The following is a 19,977-nucleotide window of genomic DNA, read 5'->3' as shown; positions in this document are numbered from 1 at the left end:
ATAGCCAGTGAGCTTTGCAACGTGGATAAAGAAATTTTTGGAGAAAATCCCAAGGGATGCGATTTGGGAGGACAGGACCTGATCAAGAAAAGTTAGCACACTTTGTGCATGGAAATCCAGACCGACTAACTTGATTGAGTTTTTTTTTATGAAGGAGGATACTATGAAATGGTTACATGGTAGAGGCAAGGCAGCAGACATTGTGTGTATGGAGATAAGTCTATATGACATGTTCCTCCATGATAGGCTGGTTCAGAAGGTTAAGGCACATGGGATCCAAAGTGAACTGGTTAATTGGATCCAAAATTAGTTTGGTGATAGGAGACAGAGTGTAGTTGTGGTAGGATTATTTACTGATTGGAGGGCTGTGACCAGTGCTGTATTTTACGGTGTTTGAGATGTAAAGTATATTAACGACTTGGGTGTGAATGAAGGAAGTATGATCAGTGAGTTTGTGGATGTTGTATGATGGAAGTGTAGAGAGTCAGGATTGTTATCTGATGATACAAGCATAGATAAAATAGATAGTCAGGTGGAGTGGTGGCAAATTAAATTTAATCCTGGATATAAAAATCACAGGGGTACAGGAGTAAGAACAGCATAGGACAGGAATAGGTCCTTAGACCCCAGATTAAGCGAATGACTCCTCATCCCTTCAGCCTGCATATTGAGCCATATCCATCGATTCTGTGTACATACATTGGCCTTTCTAACAGCTTCTTAAATACCTCTAGAAGTATCTGCTTCTACCACCACCTCCACAGTACATTCCAGGATACCCACCACTATTGGTGTAGAATATAAACTGCCCTGCAGTTCTTCATTTAACTTCTCCCCTCTCACCTTAAATACATTAAGCTCACCTTAAATGTACCAGACGTTTTGACCCTGGGATAAAGGCATTAGCTATCTGCTCTAGCTATGCCTCTCATAATTTTCTGAACTTCCACCCGTTAGCCCAGATGGAAGTTTATAACCCTGGTTTCTCCAAGCTCAATTCATAGCACATGCTCTCCAATCCAGACAGCTTTCTGGTAAACCTCTTCTGTGCCCTTCCCATGGCCTGCAATCCTTCTATAATGATTCCTATGACCGGAATTGAATGCAATACTACAGATATGGCCTAACCAGATTTTCATCAAGCTGCAACGTGACTCTTGACTCAGTGTCTCAGGTAAAACAGGCAAGTATGCCATATGCTGAAACTAGAGAGGGTTCAAAGGAGGGTCATGAAAATGATTCCAGATTTGAATGATTTGTCATATGAAGAATGGTTGATAGCTTTGGGACTGTATTCACAAGAATTCAGAAGAATGAGAGGTGACCTCATTGAAACCTATCGAATGGTGAAAGGCCTTGATAGGGTGGATGTGGAGAGAATGTTTCCTATGGTTGGAGAGACTAAGACCAGAGGACACAGCCTCAGAATAGAGGCTTTTAGAATGGAGATGAGGAGGAATTTATTTAGACACAGAGTGGAGAAGCTGTGGATTCCTTTGCCACAGGCAGCTGTGGAGGCCAAGTCTTTATGTACACTTAAGACAGAGGTATTAGATTCTTGATTGGTCAGGGCATGAAGGCATAGGGGGAGAAGGCAGGAGATTGGGGCTGAGAGGAAAATTGGATCAGCCATGATGAAATGGCAGAGCAGACTTGATAGGCTAAATGGTGTAGTTCTGCTCCTGCCTCTTATGGTCTCAGCTGCCTTGCAGCTGTACCCATTCCTGAGGAAGCCTTCAAGAGTAAACCAAGAGGGAAAAACCTGGAGCTGGAGTCCCTGAGGCAGTTCAACCCAGGCAGGCAACTCCTGTGATGTTGCTGGGGCTGACCTGTAAAGGTCTCTGCCGTTTATTTGGGTTCATCGAATGTGTGGAGATGGGGAGCTTGCTACATGGGCAACAGCATTCTCTCCATATCTAGATAGCTAGGTTATTAGGGAGGTATAGGAACCATAGAAAACAGAGTTCATAACTATTATGAACTCTGTTTTCTATGGTTCCTATACCTCCCTAATCAAATCTGGTTCATTACATAATACCCAATTCAAAATTGCCTTTTCTCTAGCGGGCTCAACCACAGCTATCTCGTAGGCATGTTACAAATTCCTTCCCTTGGGATCCGCACCAACCTGAATTTCCCAATCCACCTGCCTATTGAAATCCCCCATGAGATTGCCCTTCTTACATGCGTTTTCTAACTCCCATAGTCATTTTTACCCTGCATCCTGGCTACTGTTTAGAGGCCTGTAACCTCCCTTCAGGGCCTTTTTGCCCCTGCAGTTTCCTAACTCTACACACAATGATTCTACACCTTCCGATCCTATGTCAACAGTTTCTAAGCATTTGATTCCATTTTTTTTTATAAATCAAGTCACCCCACCCCCTCTGCCTGCCTTTCCTATGGAGAAAGAAAGAAAGCAGAGATTTAGCTTAGCCACTACCTCTCCTTGCTGAAGCGTCTTGAACCGAAGTCTCAATTTCCCACCCTAACTCTGTCCACTCCAATAGCCGTTCCCACAAAGTCCGTCTTCACTTAACCTGAATCTTTTATCATTGCCTCTTGCCAAGTGTGATATCTCAAACCCACCAAGAAAAGCCCCACTTTCTTTTAAATATTGTGTCCCATATATTTTTCATAACTATTTTAACATGAATATCATGCCAATAATACTACATCATTGCCTAATTTTCCAATAGGAAATTGAGTGTTGCGCCCTCTCTATTGTGTTGTTTGAGAAAACTTTTTTGGACCCACTTACCAAATTCTGCTCCCCTCCCACCAAGCACTTTGCAGTTTGGCAATCTGAGGCAAGATGAGGAATTTGAAGTCACCAACCATTACAGTTTTGTAATTCTTAGAGATATCTGCAACCTCCTTATATCTTTGCTCCCTGAGTTCCATCGGACTCTGAGAGAGCCTATTACTCGAATGCACCGAATTTGAGTTCAACCTATATCGCCACCCTAAGAATGCGAGATAGAAGAACAGATATGAATGCAGATTATGGAAAGATATAGAAGCAATGGTGGTGTTGTAGTATGTGACTGAAGTTACCCAGTATTGACAGGTATTTCCTTAGTGCAAGAATTAATGTAGAAATCAGAAGTAGGATCACATTTATTATTGCTGACATATGATGTGAAATTTGTCATAAAATTCAATACATTACCAAGATGAATAAATAATACAAAAAACGAATAATGATGTAGTGTTTGTGAGATCTTACCCTTCATTTTAAAGTAGCTGGAATGGCAGCTAGGCCACGGCATGCTCTTCTGCAGGGTAAGGGAGATTAGTGAGACCGCCGATGGCGTTGACGACTTCACCTGTAAGAAGTGCGCTCAAGTGCAGCTCTCTGTCTGATCACATTAAGGAACTGGCACTGGAGCTGGATGTCCTTGGGATAATCTGGAATGTCGAGATAGATGAGAGGTTTAGTGAGGCGGACACACCTAAGGATCAGGTAGCAGATATTTGAGTGACCAAAAGGAGCAGTCAGACAGTGCAGGAGTTCCCTGTGGCCGTTCCTGTCAGCAACAAATATATGCCCTGGGATACTGCTGGGGAGGGATGACCTGTATAAGGGCACAGTAGCAAGAGCCAAGAAAGAAGGTCTGTGACTAGCTCTGGAGTTCAGTCAGAAACCGTAAAGCCCAGCAGAGCAATTGTGATAGGAGACTCGATAGTTAGGGTGCCAGTTTCCTTGGCCTTGAAAGGGACTCCAGGATGGTCTGCTGCCTACCGGGTGCAAGGGTCAGTGTTGTCTTGGAGCAGTTATATAAACCATATAACAATTACTTCTAGTCCGTGCCGAACGCTTACTCTCACCTAGTCCCACTGACCTGCACTCGGCCCATAACCCTCCATTCCCTTCCTGTCCATATACCTATCCAATTTTTTTTAAAAATAACAATATCAAACCAGCCTCTACCACTTTTACTGGAAGCTCGTTCCACACAGCTACCACTCTCTGAGTAAAGAAGTTCCCCCTCGTGTTACCCCTAAACGTTTGCCCCTTAATCCTCAACTCATGTCCTCTTGCTTGAATCTCCCGTACTCTCAATGGAAAAAGCCTATCCACGTCAACTCTATCTATCCCCCTCATAATTTTAAATACCTCTATCAAGTCCCCCCTCAAACTTCTGCGCCCCAAAGAATAAAGACCTAACTTGTTCAACCTTTCTCTGTAACTTAGGTGCTGAAACCCAGGTAACATTCTAATAAGTCTAGTTGCAGAATATTCTCAAGCAAGAAGGTGAGCAGCTAGAGATCATGGTGCACACTGGTATTAGCACCAATATGTAGGTAGAACAAGGCAAAGAGGTCCTGCACCATGAACACAGGGAGCTAAGAACGAGGCCGAAAAGTGCTAATAAAGTCAGAAATTTAAAAATCTGACAGATATCTGTATGGCTGAGGAACTGGTATGTGCATGGCAGGGGATAGGGTTTCATGTATTTGGATTATTGGAAGGAGCAACTAGTACAGAACGAATGAGTTGCACCTTTAACTACAGGGGAGCTAATATCTTGGCCAGGACACAATATCATGGGTCAAATGGTCTGAATAGCTCATTACAGTACCCTCTCCCAAAGGCTGGCACCTGTCTTATATAAAAGACATGTTAAAGTTAAAACTAAATATGATCTTCTGTTAACATATCCAATTGAAACTCAACTTCTTAAAGATAATCTCAATTTTACATTCATGGAGATAAATCAGGTAAAGTATTGTCCAACCAATTAAAAACTTCTGTAGTTAAATGACAAATTAAAGAAATTTACAAAACTAATGGTGATAGGACAACTGTTAACTCTGAAATAAATGATACCTTCAGAGAATTCTATTCTAAACTTTATAGTTCTGATTTCCCCTAAAGATAATACAGTAATGAACAATTTTCTAGATCAAATAAATATCCCAGCACTTTCTGCAGATAACTGTAAACAGATGGATCAACCCATTTCTTATGAGAAAATTGCCAAGGCTGTATGTTCATTACACTTGGGGAAGGCTCCGGGCCCAGATGGATTTTCTGGAGAATTTTATAAAGCTTTTTCTTCATTAATTATACCACAGTTACACTTAATTTTTTGGATTCTTTCAAACTGGGTAGCTTGCCTCAATCTTTCTATGAAGCCTCTATTTTGCTTATCCTAAAGAAAAACAAGAACCCAACTGAATGCTCTTCATATAGACCAATTTCATTACTCAATGTTGATACTAAAATCCTTTCTAAAATCCTGGCTCATTGGATTGAAAATATTCTACCTATTATTTCTGATGACCAAACTGGTTTAATTAAAAACCGACATTCCCATTTTAATATACGCTGTGTATTAAATGTTATTTACTCTCCATCTCAGGAGATATCGGAATGTGTGATATCCTTCGATGCTGAAAAGGCCTTTGATCGGGTTGAATGGAATTAATTATTTAAAACCTTAGAAAAATTTAATTTTGGACCAGATTTTATTCATTGGATTAAATTACTTTATTACCCTCCTTCTGCCCTGGTTGTTACTAATTTTCAAAATTCCAAATCATTTAAACTTCATCGTGGAACTAGACAAGGCTGTCCATTGAGCCCTCTGCTCTTTGATCTAGCCTTAGAACCTCTTGCCATTGCGTTTCAAGAATCTAATGATATTTGTGGTATTTTAAGGAGAGGTATTACTCACAAAATCTTGCTTTATGCAGATGATATATTGCTGTTTATCTCTAATGTTGAGACCTCTTTACCTTGCATACTTTCTTTACTCTCCCGTTTTAGCCAGTTTTCAAGATATAAGTTGAACCTACATAAGAGTGAATTATTTCCTTTAAATAATAATTTGATATCAATTAATACTAATCTCCCTTTTAAAGTTGTAAGAAATCAATTTACTTACTTGGGTGTAAAAATCACTAAGAATTACAAACACCTGTTTAAAGAAAACTTTCTTACTTTAATGAATCATGTAAAAAAGATATGATTAAATTGGTCACCTCTTTCGATATCATTGATTGGATGAATTAATTCTATTAAAATGAATATTCTACCTAAACTTATATATTTTTTCAGGCTTTACCCATTTTATTCCTAAATCCTTTTTTGACTCACTGGATTCTATTTTATCCTCTCATATTTGGAAAAATAAACATCCTCATTTAAATAAAGCTCACCTTCAAAAATCTAAAAAGTCTGGAGGTTTAGCCTTACCTAATTTTGGGTTTTATTACTGGGCAGTTAATATAGGATACCTTACATTTTGGCTATACTATATTAATCGTGTAGATTGTCCAGTATGGGTTTCTTTAGAAGCTAACTCTGTTAATAAATTTTCTATTATTTCTCTTCTTGAATCCTCACTTCCCCTATCTGTAAGTAAACTAACTGAGAATTTAATAGATAAACATACTCTGAGGATCTGGATACAATTTAGAAAATACTTTGGTTTGTCGAGGTTTTCCCTTTCAAGCCCCATTTATTCTAATTTTTTTTAAGCCCTCTATGATTGATTTAGATTTAAGGAATGGGACAGATTGGGTATTAAATGTTTTAGGGATCTGTTTGCTGGAGGAAACCTTTGTTCATCTGAGCAATTGTTGGCTAAATACAGTTTACCCAAAACTCACTTTTTTAGATATCTACAAATCAGAGACTTTCTAAGATCTCAATTATGCACATTTCCTATAAGCTCAGATAAGAACTTACTAGACATAATTTTTAGTCTGACACCTTTTCATAATGGTTCGTTTTCTAAGATTTATGGTATGTTACTGGAAACGAGGAATGTTCCTTTAGACAAAATTAAAAATCTTTGGGAATACAATTTACAGACATCGATATCTGAGGAAACTTAGAATGAAATTTATAAATTGGTTAATACTTCATCGCTATGTGCTCGTCATTCCTTCATACAATTTAAGATGGTACATAGAGCTCATATGATTAAGGATAAGCTATCTAGTTTTTACTCAGATATATCTCCCTACTGTGACAGATGTAATAATGGAGAAGCCTCATTAATTCATATGTTTTGGTCCTGTCTGATTCTTGAAAAATATTGGAAGGAAGTTTTTCAAACTTTTTCCTTACTTTTTAAAGTCAATTTTAAGCTTAACCCTCTGACAGCCCTTTTTGGTATTGTTGCAGGACAAGATATTAAGTTGAAGGCATCTGATTTACATATTTTGGCCTTTAGCTCTCTTATAGCTAGGAGGACACTTTTGTTTAAATGGAAAGATGTTCTTCCTCCTACTCATGCTCAATGGTTATGCGACGTTATGTCATGGTTAGATTTAGAGAAGATCCATTGCTCAATTTCTGAATCTCGTCAAGACTTTCAAACATTGTGGGGACCTTTTCTGAATTATTTTTAAAACCTTCAATTTGTTATTTAAACGCAGATGTTGGCTATTATTAATTTTTATTATATAAGAAGGTATTTACCTTTTCTCCTTAATGAATAGCTTCGGTCTTGGTAGGGGTTAGATTTGTTTTTCTTTTGTAAAAAATTAGTATAGTTAATATAACTATTGATTAACTTATATGAATATGGGGTAGTGTAATTGTTATTATGAACAGATATAATGTAACTGGTGGTTTTTTTCATCTTTCCTGACCTCTTATATACACTTTCTTGTACTCTGTATTCCTCTATGTAGAAACTAATAAAAATATTGGAAAAGTAAAAAGCTGCTGGTCTTGAGGCCCTGACAGTGGGTCCCATTCCCACAAAGAACTGAAGTCTGAGTGTAACTCCAGGTCAGGGTCTTCAAAAGAACCTTGAAAAGAAGAAAAAGAGATATCAAAGATAGAAATAGAACTGTTTCCAAAGATGCAAGTCAACGAGTCCCTGTTTAGCGGCATCATGACTATGCTCCACTCTCTGAGTATATTATGTATACAAGAACCGTGAATTACAGTTTTATATATATACGCACACACGTTTTTCTCTATTACTATTTATTGCAATGTACTGCTGCTGCAAAATCAACATATTTTACAACAATATGCCGGTAATATTAAACTCGATTCTGATCTGTCTCCTTCTTTATCTAATGCCCTTTACATATCACCTTTTACAATTATTTTTTAATATTAAATTTCTCCCTCTGCAGCAAACCTCTTTTTAGTCCGCTTACTTTTCCTAACTGATCCTCCCCTCTTCCATTGTCATGCTCTTTTGTATTTAACTCATCTCTGTGGATTTATAGCCATCATTTTACTTACCCCTTCTCATGCACCTGTCACATCTAAGTCTCCCCTTCTTTATCCAAATCAATGTCTGCATCCAGCCCCGGTTCGTTAGTCTTCCACTTTTATACTCATTAACCTCTTCCAAATCTTTCCCCCTTTTCTGTATCTACCCCCTGCTCTGTTTCCAATCCCTGTACTATGTCACATTTTATCTACCCTCTTTTCTCTATCCACTCTCTCTTCTGTATCCACAGTCTCTTTTCTATCCGTTCCCTTTATTTGGCATCTGTTCAGTATCCTCACCCCCTTCTTCTAAGTCCATACCCCTCTGTACCCATGTGACTTCCTCTGGAATTGTTTCACCTGAAAAAAGAAGCTGTAAGAGCAATTAAATGAAGATATTCGTGATGACAGGGATCTTGAAAGAATCATTACGGAAAAACGTTTTGCAGGAACAGGAGAATTAATAATACAGCATGATTTATGACAGATAAAATTGGGAATAGGAGCTAGGAGTGTTCTCTACTCAAGTTGCTGTTTGGAATTAAAATGGAACTTTCAAGTGTAATTGGATAAAAAGTTGGCAAAGTATTTTTGTTGTTATGAGGAGAGTAAGACTAATCGGAGACTATGGCCACAATGACTTTATAATTCCTTGAATGACACTGATCTCAAAGGTTCAAAGGTCCAATTTAATGTCTGAGAAATGTATACAATGTACATTCTGAAACACTTTTTCTTTGCAAACATCCATGAAAACAGAGAAGTGCCCCAAAGAATGAATGACAGTTAAACGTGAGAACTCCAAAGTACCCCCCCAGCTCCCCCCCCCACATGTAAGTGGCAGCGAGCAATCATCCCCCTCCCCCACCACCAAAAAAAGCACATCGGTACTACCACCGAGCCCAAGCATGTGCTAAGCAATAGCAAAGACACAGACCAAAGTTACCCCAAAGGCTTTGCATTTCATTCGACATTCGACAAACCACAGGTTCTCTCTCTCCCCGGCAAGAGAAAGGGAGGTGTCCCCCATTTTCACAGTGAGCGGGAGACATAACAACAACCCACAGATTTACAATGATAAAAGTCCATTTCGTCGCTTTTTTCAAGCTCTGTGTCCGAAGATCGCAAAGACCTTCGGGTCTTCGAGCTCACAATGGAAGATCTTCCGGCCTCTCCGATGACACACGAGTCTCCGGCCGTGACACCGATCCTCGATCCGCCCCTCTCCAGAGCCCCGGGATCTTAAGCTTCCGAACATGATCGAGACTCTCAGGCCAAACCCTTGGCGTGTCGAATAGCAGCCAGTCGTGGAACCCCGAGAACAGATCCCATTCCCACAAAGAACCGAAGCTTGCGTGTAACTCCAGGTCAGGGTCTTCAAAAAAAAACCCTGAAAGGGAAAAATAAAGATATTAAAGGTAGAAATAGAGCTGTTTCCGAAGATGCAAGCAAAGGAGTCGCCGTTAGGCGCCATTAAGCTCAGCCTCCATGATCCTGCAGAATACAAAGAATTGAGGAAGAATTTTGTTCTATACACCATTTACAATAGAATCTCAAATGATCTGTTTCCTACACTCATCCCGTTGAGTATTGAAATGCATTGTTATTTTACTGCTGAGTGTACAGGTGTGTGTACACAAGACTGGTTCTAAACACAATGAGTGTGTGCTGGGCCAGTACCCAGCTTCATTCACATATTCCTTGTCATTATTGAGTTGTGTACCTTGACTCATGAATAATGTGATTTATCTAAGTTGGTGAAAGATTTATCTTTTAAATTACAGCTCATTTCTTGCCAGAGGTATTTACTATAACTGTGAATAATGGTGAAAACACCATCATTCGGTTCCATCAACACCAACAGACCGAAGCTGATTTAATGATCTATAAAAATGGTAATGAAACTATTTATTTGTAATCCTGTGTTCTTCAGACAAAAGAAACACTCTATAATTTCTATCTAATTACTTTATTTTTAAATATAATGGAATAGAATTATTTTAAATTATTTCCAATTTTGTATTATAAATTGAAACATTTAATCTGTGAGTAATAATTGTATTATTTTATGCTTCTCTGTTACTGGCATCTTGAATGTCCAAACTTTAAATATTCCACAATAGTTTAAGATTCTAAGTCCTCCTTAACTCTTCACTTTTCTCTCTACTTTTAAGATGTTCCTTACAATTATCTCCTTTGAATAAACTTTTGAGCATTTCTCTCACTACTTCTGTATCTGTAGCTTCGCAGGCTATGCTGCAAATTGCTCTATTGGGTATTTCATGATGCTAAATGTGCAAGAGTAAACTGGCAGTTGTTTTTGTTGGTGTATGATCTTTTCTACATACTGCTGAGGTCATTATGAAAGAATAGAGAACAATACAACAGGAACTGACCCTTCACCCCATGATGTTGTGCCAGTGTAATTAAAACTAAGCAATTTAGGTACCAGGCCTAAATGAATACTAATCATCTTTTTACCCTTCACATTTCTCAGTAACTTTCCTGTCATCAGATTTAAACATGATGATTCTTAATCCATGAAGAGTGATTATTACTGTTAACATTGCATTCTCAGATTACTGGTGCATCACATTTTTGGCGTTTGTTCATTACCTGAACAAGCTCATTTCCTTTACTTTGTAAATGTAGGGATGGTTTTTCAATGACAAAAGTGTAGTAAAGAACTTTGGAGCAAGAGCCAAGCAGGTTAACCAGTTTCCGGTCCTTTAGCATTCTTACTGGATCTACAGCTGAATTTTTCAGGAAGTTTTAATACAATCTTTGACATACTTGGATGCAGATATTCCATTGTAACAGCACTCCCAAGGCACACCCATTTCCTCTGCCCTGTTCCTCTTTCCCTTTATTTTTCTTTGTCTTTCTCCCTTTTTATCTCTTACTGATTCTTTCACTTACTCTTTCATCTTGAATGCTCTCTTCAACTTATTTTTTGCACCTTTAGGCACTTGCATTACCGACCCCCACCATTCACCCTCCCCACCCCACCCAACACTACATCTGTTTCCACTTTCTTTTCCAGAAACCAGTATTGATTCTGCTTGTAATATCCTACTACGCTCCTCTCCATGGTCTGGACAAGATTCTTCTTTGTGATATTGTTAGGTTCACAAAGGTTCTACTGAAACTGCTGAATCATTTAAATGCACATATTTTCAGTGAATGGAAAAATATTTTAACCAAATCCCAACAACCTTGCACTCAACATCAGTCAGATGAAAGAGCTGATTGTGGATTTCAGGAAGGGTAAGGTGAGGGAATATGAACCAATCCTCACTGAGGCATCAGAAGTGGAGAGACTGAGCAATTTTATGTTCCTGGGCATCAAGGTCTCTGAAGATCTAATCTGGTCCCAACATATCAATGCAGTTATAAAGAAGGCAAGACAGAGGCTATATCTTATTAGGAGCTTGAAGAGATTTGGTTTGTCAACTAAAACACTCAAAAACTTATAGATCTACCATAGAGAGCATTCTGCCAGGCTACATCACTGTCTGGTATGAGAGGTGAACTACTACTCAGGACCGAAAGAAGCTACAGAAAGAAATTTATAAAATTAGTCAGCTCCATCTTGAGGACTAGCCTCCATAGTATCCAAGATATTTTCAAGGAGCATTGCCTCAAAAAGGTCGTGTCCATTATTAAGGACCCCCATCATCCAGGGCATGTCCTCTTCTGATTGTTACTGTCAGGAAGGAGATACAGAAGCCTGAAGGCACAAACTCGGCAATTCAGGAACAGTTACTTACCCTCTGCCATCTGATTCCTAAATGGACATTGAACCCATGAATACTGCCTCACTTATTTTATAGATATATTATTACTAGACACTAGAATACTACAGCACAGTACAGGCCCTTGGGCCCTGGATGTTGTGCGGACCCATATATCCTTAAAAAGAAGTACTAATCCCACACTACCCCGTAACCCTGTATTTTTCTTTCATCCATTTGCCTGTCCAAGAGGCTCTTAAATACCCCTAATGTTTTAGCCTTCACCACCATCCCTGGCAAGTCATTCCAGGCACTCACAACCCTCTGTGTAAAAAAACTTACCCCTGACATCTCCCCTAAACTTCCCTCCCTTAACTTTGTACATATGTCCTCTGGTATTTGCTCTTCATGCCCTGGGAAACAGGTACTGGCTATCTAACCTACCTATGCCTCTCATAATCTTGTAGACCTCTATCAAGTCCCCTTTCATCCTTCTATGCTCCAAAGAGAGAAGTCCCAGTTCTGCTAACCTTGCCTTATAAGACTTATTTTCCAATCCAGGCAACATCCTGGTAAATCTCCTCTGCACCCTCTCTGTAGCTTCCACATCCTTCCTATAATGAGGTGACTAGAACTGAACACAATACTCTTAAGCGTGGTCTCACCAGAGATTTGTAGAGTAGCAACATGACCTCTCTACTCTTGAACTCAATCCCCCTATTAGTAAAGCTTAGCATCCCATAGGCCTTCTTAGCTATCCTATCAACCTGTGCAGCGACCTTGAGTGATGTATGGACTTGAACCCCAAGGTCTCTCTGTTCATCCACCCTCTTAAGTAACCGACCATTAACCCTGTACTCAGCCTTCTGGTTTGTCCTTCCAAAATGCATCACTTCAATGTATTTTCCTCTACCACCATATCAGGCCACACATCCCAGGCATGACATTTCTGTTTTTCCACTATCTTAATCTATTCAATATACATATATACTTACTGGAATTTATTTATTTTTCTTTCTATATTATGTACAGCATTATGTAACAAATTTGGAGCGATATGGACATTGTGTAGGTAGGAGGGATTAGTGTTTGTTTTTGATTTGCTTTTTTGCTAGTTTGGCACAACATTGTGGGCTGAATGGCCTGTTCCTGTGTTGTACTGTTCTATGTTCTAAAGTCCTAGGTCCTTCGGGCTCTCTGAAAGTGGCAACACAAGTGGATAGGGTGGTAAAAAGGCATAAAGCATGTTTGCCTTCATCAACCAGGACATTGAGCACCAAAGTCAGGAAGTCCTGCAGCAGTTCAGTAACCGCTTAATTAGGGCACAGTTGGAGTAGCTTGTGCAGATCTGATCACCACACTATTAGAATGATGCAGAAGGTGCAGAAAATATTCCTCGAGATGCTTCCTGTTCTGGGGTGTATTAGCTATAATGAGAGTTTGGACAAACTTGGATTTTTTTTTTTCTCTCTGAAGCAACGGAGGCTGATGAGTGACCTGATAGAAATTTAGAAAATTATGAGAGGCCTAATTGAGTAGCCTAATTTTTCAAAGGGTGGAAATGTTAAACACCACAGGGTGAAGGTTTAAGAAAAAGGGGAAGGTTTAAAAGAGATGTGACAGGCTGATTTTTTTTTCACAGAGACCGGTAGGTTCCAAGGGATGGGATCGAAGCCTATTTGATTGTGATGTTTAGCCTGACACATGAAGAGGCAGGGAATAGTGAGCTTTCTTCCACACTGTACTGTTTTGGTTCCAGGTTCCAGTGGTCAGACCAATATTTCTCTCTCCAGCAACTCAGAAATTATGATTTGATCAGTTACACGTTCCGTTTGTCGCTGATTTGCAGCAGTGTTTCCTACATTACGACAGTAACCACAATTAAAAGTACTGCAGCTAGTTGTAAAGCATTTATGGGCTGTCCTGAGATTGTGGAAAGCATTTTAAAAAACATTCCTTGCTTATTTTCATATGGTTCTGGAGAAATACATTATGATTTAAATGACAGTTTTTGCTTTACTTACCACTTATTTTGCAATTGTTAATATTTCTTTTTATTGTTTCAGATAAATTTATCTCATCTGTGCCTCAAAACGACGTCTCTAATATTTGTGAACACCACATCCAGTCAGTCAACTTGGACGATGCAGGTGTCTACACTGCATTTCTGATTGGACAGAACATTTCTACTAAAGCCTTTACCCGGCTTATAGTCAGAAGTAAGACTGACAAATATTTTTATTTGACTGCTCTATTTTCACAGGAGTACAAACAGAAAATTACGATAATGGGTCTTGGGAATGAAAGAGTTAACATATGAGGAGTGTTGACGGCTCTGGGCCTGTACACAGAAGAACAAGGGGGGATCTCACTGAAACCTACCAGATATAGAAAGGTCTGGGTCAAGTGGATGGGGAGGATTATTTCAATAGTGGGTGAGTCTGGGATCAGAGGGCACTGTCTCAGAATAGAAGGGCAGAGATGAGCAGGAATTTCTTTAGCTAGAGGATGGAGTATCTGTAAATTTACAGACAAGTCTTTAGCAAAGATTGATAGGCTCTTGCAGTCAAGAACTTACCGGAATTGAAAGATAACAGTGAGGAGGCAAAGAGAGGAAAAAGAAATCAGCCACTAGAACTGAGCATAATATTCCAATTATGGTCTGACTAGAGTTTTATAGAGCTGCAACATTCCCTCCCAGCTCTTGAGCTCAATCCCCCGACTGATGAAGACCAACACACCATATGCCTTCTTAAAAACCTTTCCAACCTGTAAGGCAACTTTGAACGATCTATGGATGCGGACTGCATCTGTTTCTCCACACTGCCTGTCTGCCTCTTCTCAGCCCAGCACTGTAACCTGTCAATGTCCCATTGCACCCTACAACAACTCTCCACACTGTCCTCTGCTCCACCAAGCTGATCAGAATCAGATTTAATGTATGTGTCGTGAAACTTGTTGTCTTTGCAGCAGCAGTATAATGCAATACATAATAATAGAGGAAAAAATGTGAATTACAATAAACAGATACACTAAATAGCTAAGTAAGTAGTGCAAAAGAAGTTCATGGGTTCAATGTCCATTCAGAAATCAGATGGCAAAGGAAGCTGTTCCTGAATCGCTAAATGTGTGCCTTCAGGCTCCTCTACCTCCTCCCTGATGGTAGCAATGAGAACAAGGCACGCCCTGGCTGATGGGGGTACTTAATGATGGATGCTGCCCTTTTGAGGCATTGCTTCTTGAAGACATCCTGGATATTATGAAGCCTAGTGCCCATGATGAAGCTGACTAAGTTTATAACTCTCTGCAGCTTATTTCAAACCTGGGCAGTAGCTCGCCTCCCCATACCTGAAATGCATTTCACCCCTCTTGGTTCAGTCCTTTCCCATCTACATCCACAACACTTCTCATGCCCTTGGTCTCCTCAGTAACCTTCAATTCCCTGGTCCTGACCACCTCTACTTACTTAGGATTTTGCAAAGATTCTGAAAGACATCTAAAACTTTGACAAACTTCTATAGATGTGTAGTGGAGAGTATATTGACTGGCTGCATCACAGCCTGGTATGGAAACACCAATGCCCTTGAACTGAAAATCGTACGAGAGTAGTGGATATAGTCAAGTCTTTCATGGGTAAAGGTCTCAGCATGAAACGTCAACTGATTATTCATTTCTGGGATTGGAACCCTTTTCTGGGATGGGGTGACCTGTACAAGAGGAATGGAGTGCACCTGAACTGAAGGGGAACCAATATCTTGGCAGGGAAGTTTGCTAGATGCACGAGGAAAGGTTTAACTTAGCCTAGCGGGGATGAGAACTTGAGCACCACCTCAGAAAGTGGAGGGGAAGGTAGATGTCATAGTCAGTACAGACAGGCAGGAGCAAAATAATAGGTATGATAGGATGGATAGTTTGAAATGCGTGTATTTTAATGCTTGGAACATTATGGGCAAAACTGATGAAATTAGAGCATGAATCAGTACATGGAACAATGATGATGTGGCTGTTCCAGATTCAATATTGAGAGAGGGACAGGAACGGACGCTTAATGTCCTGGGTTTTTGATATTTTAGAGAAGATATATAGGGAGATAAAAATGGGAGTGTGGGCTGGGGGAGTTGCACTATTAATAAGGGACAATATTACAGCTGCACTCAGAGGGAACACAATGGAGGGCTTGTCAACTGAGTCAATATGGGTAGAACTCAAAAGTAGGAAGGGTGCAATCACCCAGATGGGATTGTACTACAGATCCCCAATAGCCTGGGATGTTGAGGGACAGATATACAGGCAAATTAAGGAAAGATGTAAAAACAATAGGGTTTTGTTATGGAAGAAATTGACTTCACTAAGAGAAACTTGGACCTTTTAAGTGCAAGTGGTTTAGATGGGACATAATTTGTTAGGTGCATAAGACCAAAAGACATAGGAGCAGAATTAGGCCATTCAGCCCATTGAGTCTGCTCCACCATTCCATCATGGCTGATCCTGGATCCCACTCAACCTCATGTACCTGCCTTCTTGCCCTTTCCTTTGATGCCCTGACCGATCAGGAACCTATCAATTTCTGCCTTAAATATACCCATGAACTTGGTCTCCACCACAGTCTGTGGCAGAGCATTCCACAGATACACCATCTCTGGCTTCGGGTACCCTGAAACCTCATCCTTAATAACAGACTCTAACAAATTCCCAACCACTGAGGTTAGGCTAACTGGCCTATAATTTCCTTTCTTTTGCCTTCCTCTCTTCTTAAAGAGTGGAGTGACATTTTCAATCTTCCAATCTTCTGGGAACATGCCAGAAACAAGTAATTCTTGAAAGATCATGACCAGTGCATCTGTTACCTCTTCAGCAACCTCTCCCAGGAGTCTGGGATGTAGTCCATCTGGTCCAGGTGACTTATCCACCTTGAGACCTTTGAGTTTGCCTCGCACTTTTTCCTTTGTAACAGCAATGGCACTCACTCCTGCTCCCTGACACTCACAGACCTCTGGCACACTGCTAGTGTCTTCCACAGTGAAGACTGATGCAGAGTACTTATTAAGTTCATCTGCCATTTCTTTGTCCCCCATTACTACCTCACCAGCATCATTTTCCAGTGGTCCAATATCAACCCTCACCTTTTTATTCTATATATAACTGAAAAAACTTATTATCCTGCTTTATATCGCTAGCTAGTTTGCCCTCATATTTCATCTTTTCTTTTCTTATAGTTTTTTTAGTTTCCTTTTGTTGGATTTTAAAAGCTTCCTAATCATCCAACTTCTCACTCACTTTTGCTACATTATATTCCCTTTCTTTGGCTTTTATGCAGTCCTTAAATTCCCTTGTCAGCCACTGCTGCCTAGCCCTACCATTCGAAAACTGCTACTGTGGGACATATCCATCCTGCACCTTGTGAACTATACCCAGAAGCTTCAGCCTTCTCTTCTCTGCCATCATCCTCGCATGTATCCTCCTCCAATCCACCTGAGCAAGCTCCTCCCTCATGCCCTTTTATTTCTTTGCAATGCCGATACATGTGACTTCTGCTTCTCCCTCTCAAATTGCAGTATGAATTCAATCGTATTATGATCACTGCCTCCTAAGAGTTCCCATACCCTATAAGATCTGAGTTGTAACACAATGCCCAATCTAAGTAGGCCCAACACTGAGTAGGCCCAAGCACAAGCTGCTCTAAAAAGCCATCTCATAGGCATTCAACAAATTCCCCCTCTTGCAATCTGACACCAACATGATTTTCCCAATCCCCTTGCATATTGAAGTCCCCCATTATAATTGTGTCATTACCCTTATTACAAGCCTTTTCCAGCTCCCTTTGCAATCTTAACCCCACATCTTGGCTACTATTTGGGGACCTATAGATGATCCACATAATGGGTTTTTTTAACCCTTGCAATTTCTTAACTCTACCCACAACGACTCAACATTCTCTGACCCTGCCACCTCTTTCTAAAGATGTAATTCCATCTCTTACCAACAAAGCCACACCACTACTTATGCCTTCCTATTTATCCTTTCAATACAAAGTATATCCTTTGATGTTAAGCTCCCAACTATGGCCTTCTTTCAGCCACGACTCAGTGATGTCTACATCGTCATACCAACCAATCTCTAATTGTGCCATGAGCTCTTCCATCTTATTCTGAATGCTATGTGCATTTAAATACTGCACCTTCAGTCCTGCATTCTTCATCCTTTTGAATTTTGCCTCTGTGGTACAGTTTATCTCTTTGCTCTGTCTGTACTTGTACCCAGTCATTGGCTTGTCCTTCCTTACATTCATGTTACTCCCATCATCTACTTGTAAAGCAAATGGCTCATCCTCGGCTCTATCATACTGCTCCCCATCTCCCGTCATATTAGTATAAACCACTTCCAACAGTTCTAGTAAGCCTTTTTGCAAGAATATTGGTTCCCCTCAGATTCAAGTGCAACCCATCCCTTTTGTACAAGTCACCCCTGCCCCAGAAAGGGTCTCAATTATTCAGTAACTTGAATCCCTTCCCCCTTCTTCAATGCTTCAGCCACACATTTATCTGCCACCTCATTCTATTCCTATCCTCACTGTCGTGTGACATAGGCAGTAATTCCAAGATTACTACCCTTGAGATCTTGCTTCTCAGCTTCCTTCTTAACTCCCTGTGTTTTTTTTTTAAGAAATCCAGGAGGGTTTCTTAAGTCTGTAAAATGTAGACAGTCTAACAAGATGAGGGGCTGTACTGGGTCTGGTGTTGAGTGATGAACCTTGGCTAGGTGACTGACCTTTTATTGGGTGAGCAGTTAGGGTACAGTGACCACAATTCCTTAAGATTCAAGATAGCTTTAGAACATAGAACATAGAATAGTACAGCACAGTACAGGACCTTCAGCCCACAATGTTGTGCTGACCCTTAAACCCTGCCTCCCATATAACCCCCCACCTTAAATTCGTCCATATACCTGTCTAGTAGTCTTTTAAATTTCACTAGTATATCTGCCTCCACCACAGACTCAGGCAGTGCATTCCACGCACCAACCACTCTCTGAGAGAAAAACCTTCCTCTAATATCCCCCTTGAACTTCCCACCCCTTACCTTAAAGCCATGTCCTCTTGTATTGAGCAGTGGTGCCCTGGGGAAGAGCCACTGGCTGTCCACTCTATCTATTCCTCTTAATATCTTGTATACCTCTATCATGTCTCCTCTCATCCTCCTCCTCTCCAAAGAGTAAAGCCCTGGCTCCCTTAATCTCTGATCAGAATGCATACTATCTAAACTAGGCAGCATCCTGGTAAATCTCCTCTGTACCCTTTCCAATGCTTTCACATCCTTCCTATAGTGAGGCGAACAGAACTGGACACAGTACTCCAAGTGTGGCCTAACCAGAGTTTTATAGGGCTGCATCATTACCCTGCAACTCTTAAACTCTATCCCTTGACTTATGAAAGCTAACACCCCATAAGCTTTCTTAACTACCCTACCTACCTGTGAGGCAACTTTCAAGGATCTGTGGACATGTAACCCCAGATCCCTCTGCTTCTCTATACTACCAAGTACCCTGCCTTTTACTTTGTACTCTGCCTTCAAGTTTGTCCTTCCAAAGTGTACCACCTCACACTTCTCCAGGTTGAACTCCATCTGCCACTTCTCAGCCCACTTCTGCATCCTATCAATGTCTCTCTGCAATCTTTGACAAACCTCTACACTATCCACAGCATCACCAACCTTTGTGTTGTCTGAGAACTTGCCAACCCATCCTTCTACCCCCACATCCAGGTTGTTCATAAAAATCATGAAAAGTAGAGGTCCCAGAACCGATCCTTGTGGGACACCACTAGTCACAACCCTCTAATCCGAATGTACTCCCTCCACCATGACCCTCTGCTTTCTGTAGGCAAGCCAATTCTGAATCCACCTGGCCAAACTTCCCTGGATCCCATGCCTTCTGACTTACTGAATAAGCCTACCGTGTGGAACCTTGTCAAATGCCTTACCTAAAATCCATGTAGATCACATCCACTGCACTACCCTCATCTATATGCCTGGTCACCTCCTCAAAGAACTCTATCAG

General features: G+C 40.4%; 1 protein-coding gene across 2 annotated transcripts in view; it reads left to right on the top strand.

The window, feature by feature from the left end:
- The window catches only part of tek (TEK tyrosine kinase, endothelial), a 213,710-nt gene that overhangs the window by 37,643 nt on the left and 156,090 nt on the right, over positions 1 to 19,977 (top strand). For both annotated transcript variants that reach the window (XM_073048693.1, XM_073048692.1), the window contains 2 exons: positions 9,973 to 10,083; positions 13,989 to 14,141. In XM_073048693.1, the coding sequence (XP_072904794.1) occupies positions 9,973 to 10,083; positions 13,989 to 14,141 (264 nt within the window). The remainder of the gene's footprint in view (positions 1 to 9,972; positions 10,084 to 13,988; positions 14,142 to 19,977) is intronic.

The sequence above is a fragment of the Hemitrygon akajei genome, chromosome 6 (assembly GCF_048418815.1).
Source record: "Hemitrygon akajei chromosome 6, sHemAka1.3, whole genome shotgun sequence".
In the NCBI taxonomy this organism is placed as follows: domain Eukaryota; kingdom Metazoa; phylum Chordata; class Chondrichthyes; order Myliobatiformes; family Dasyatidae; genus Hemitrygon; species Hemitrygon akajei.
This window is presented reverse-complemented; position numbering and strand designations above follow the sequence as displayed.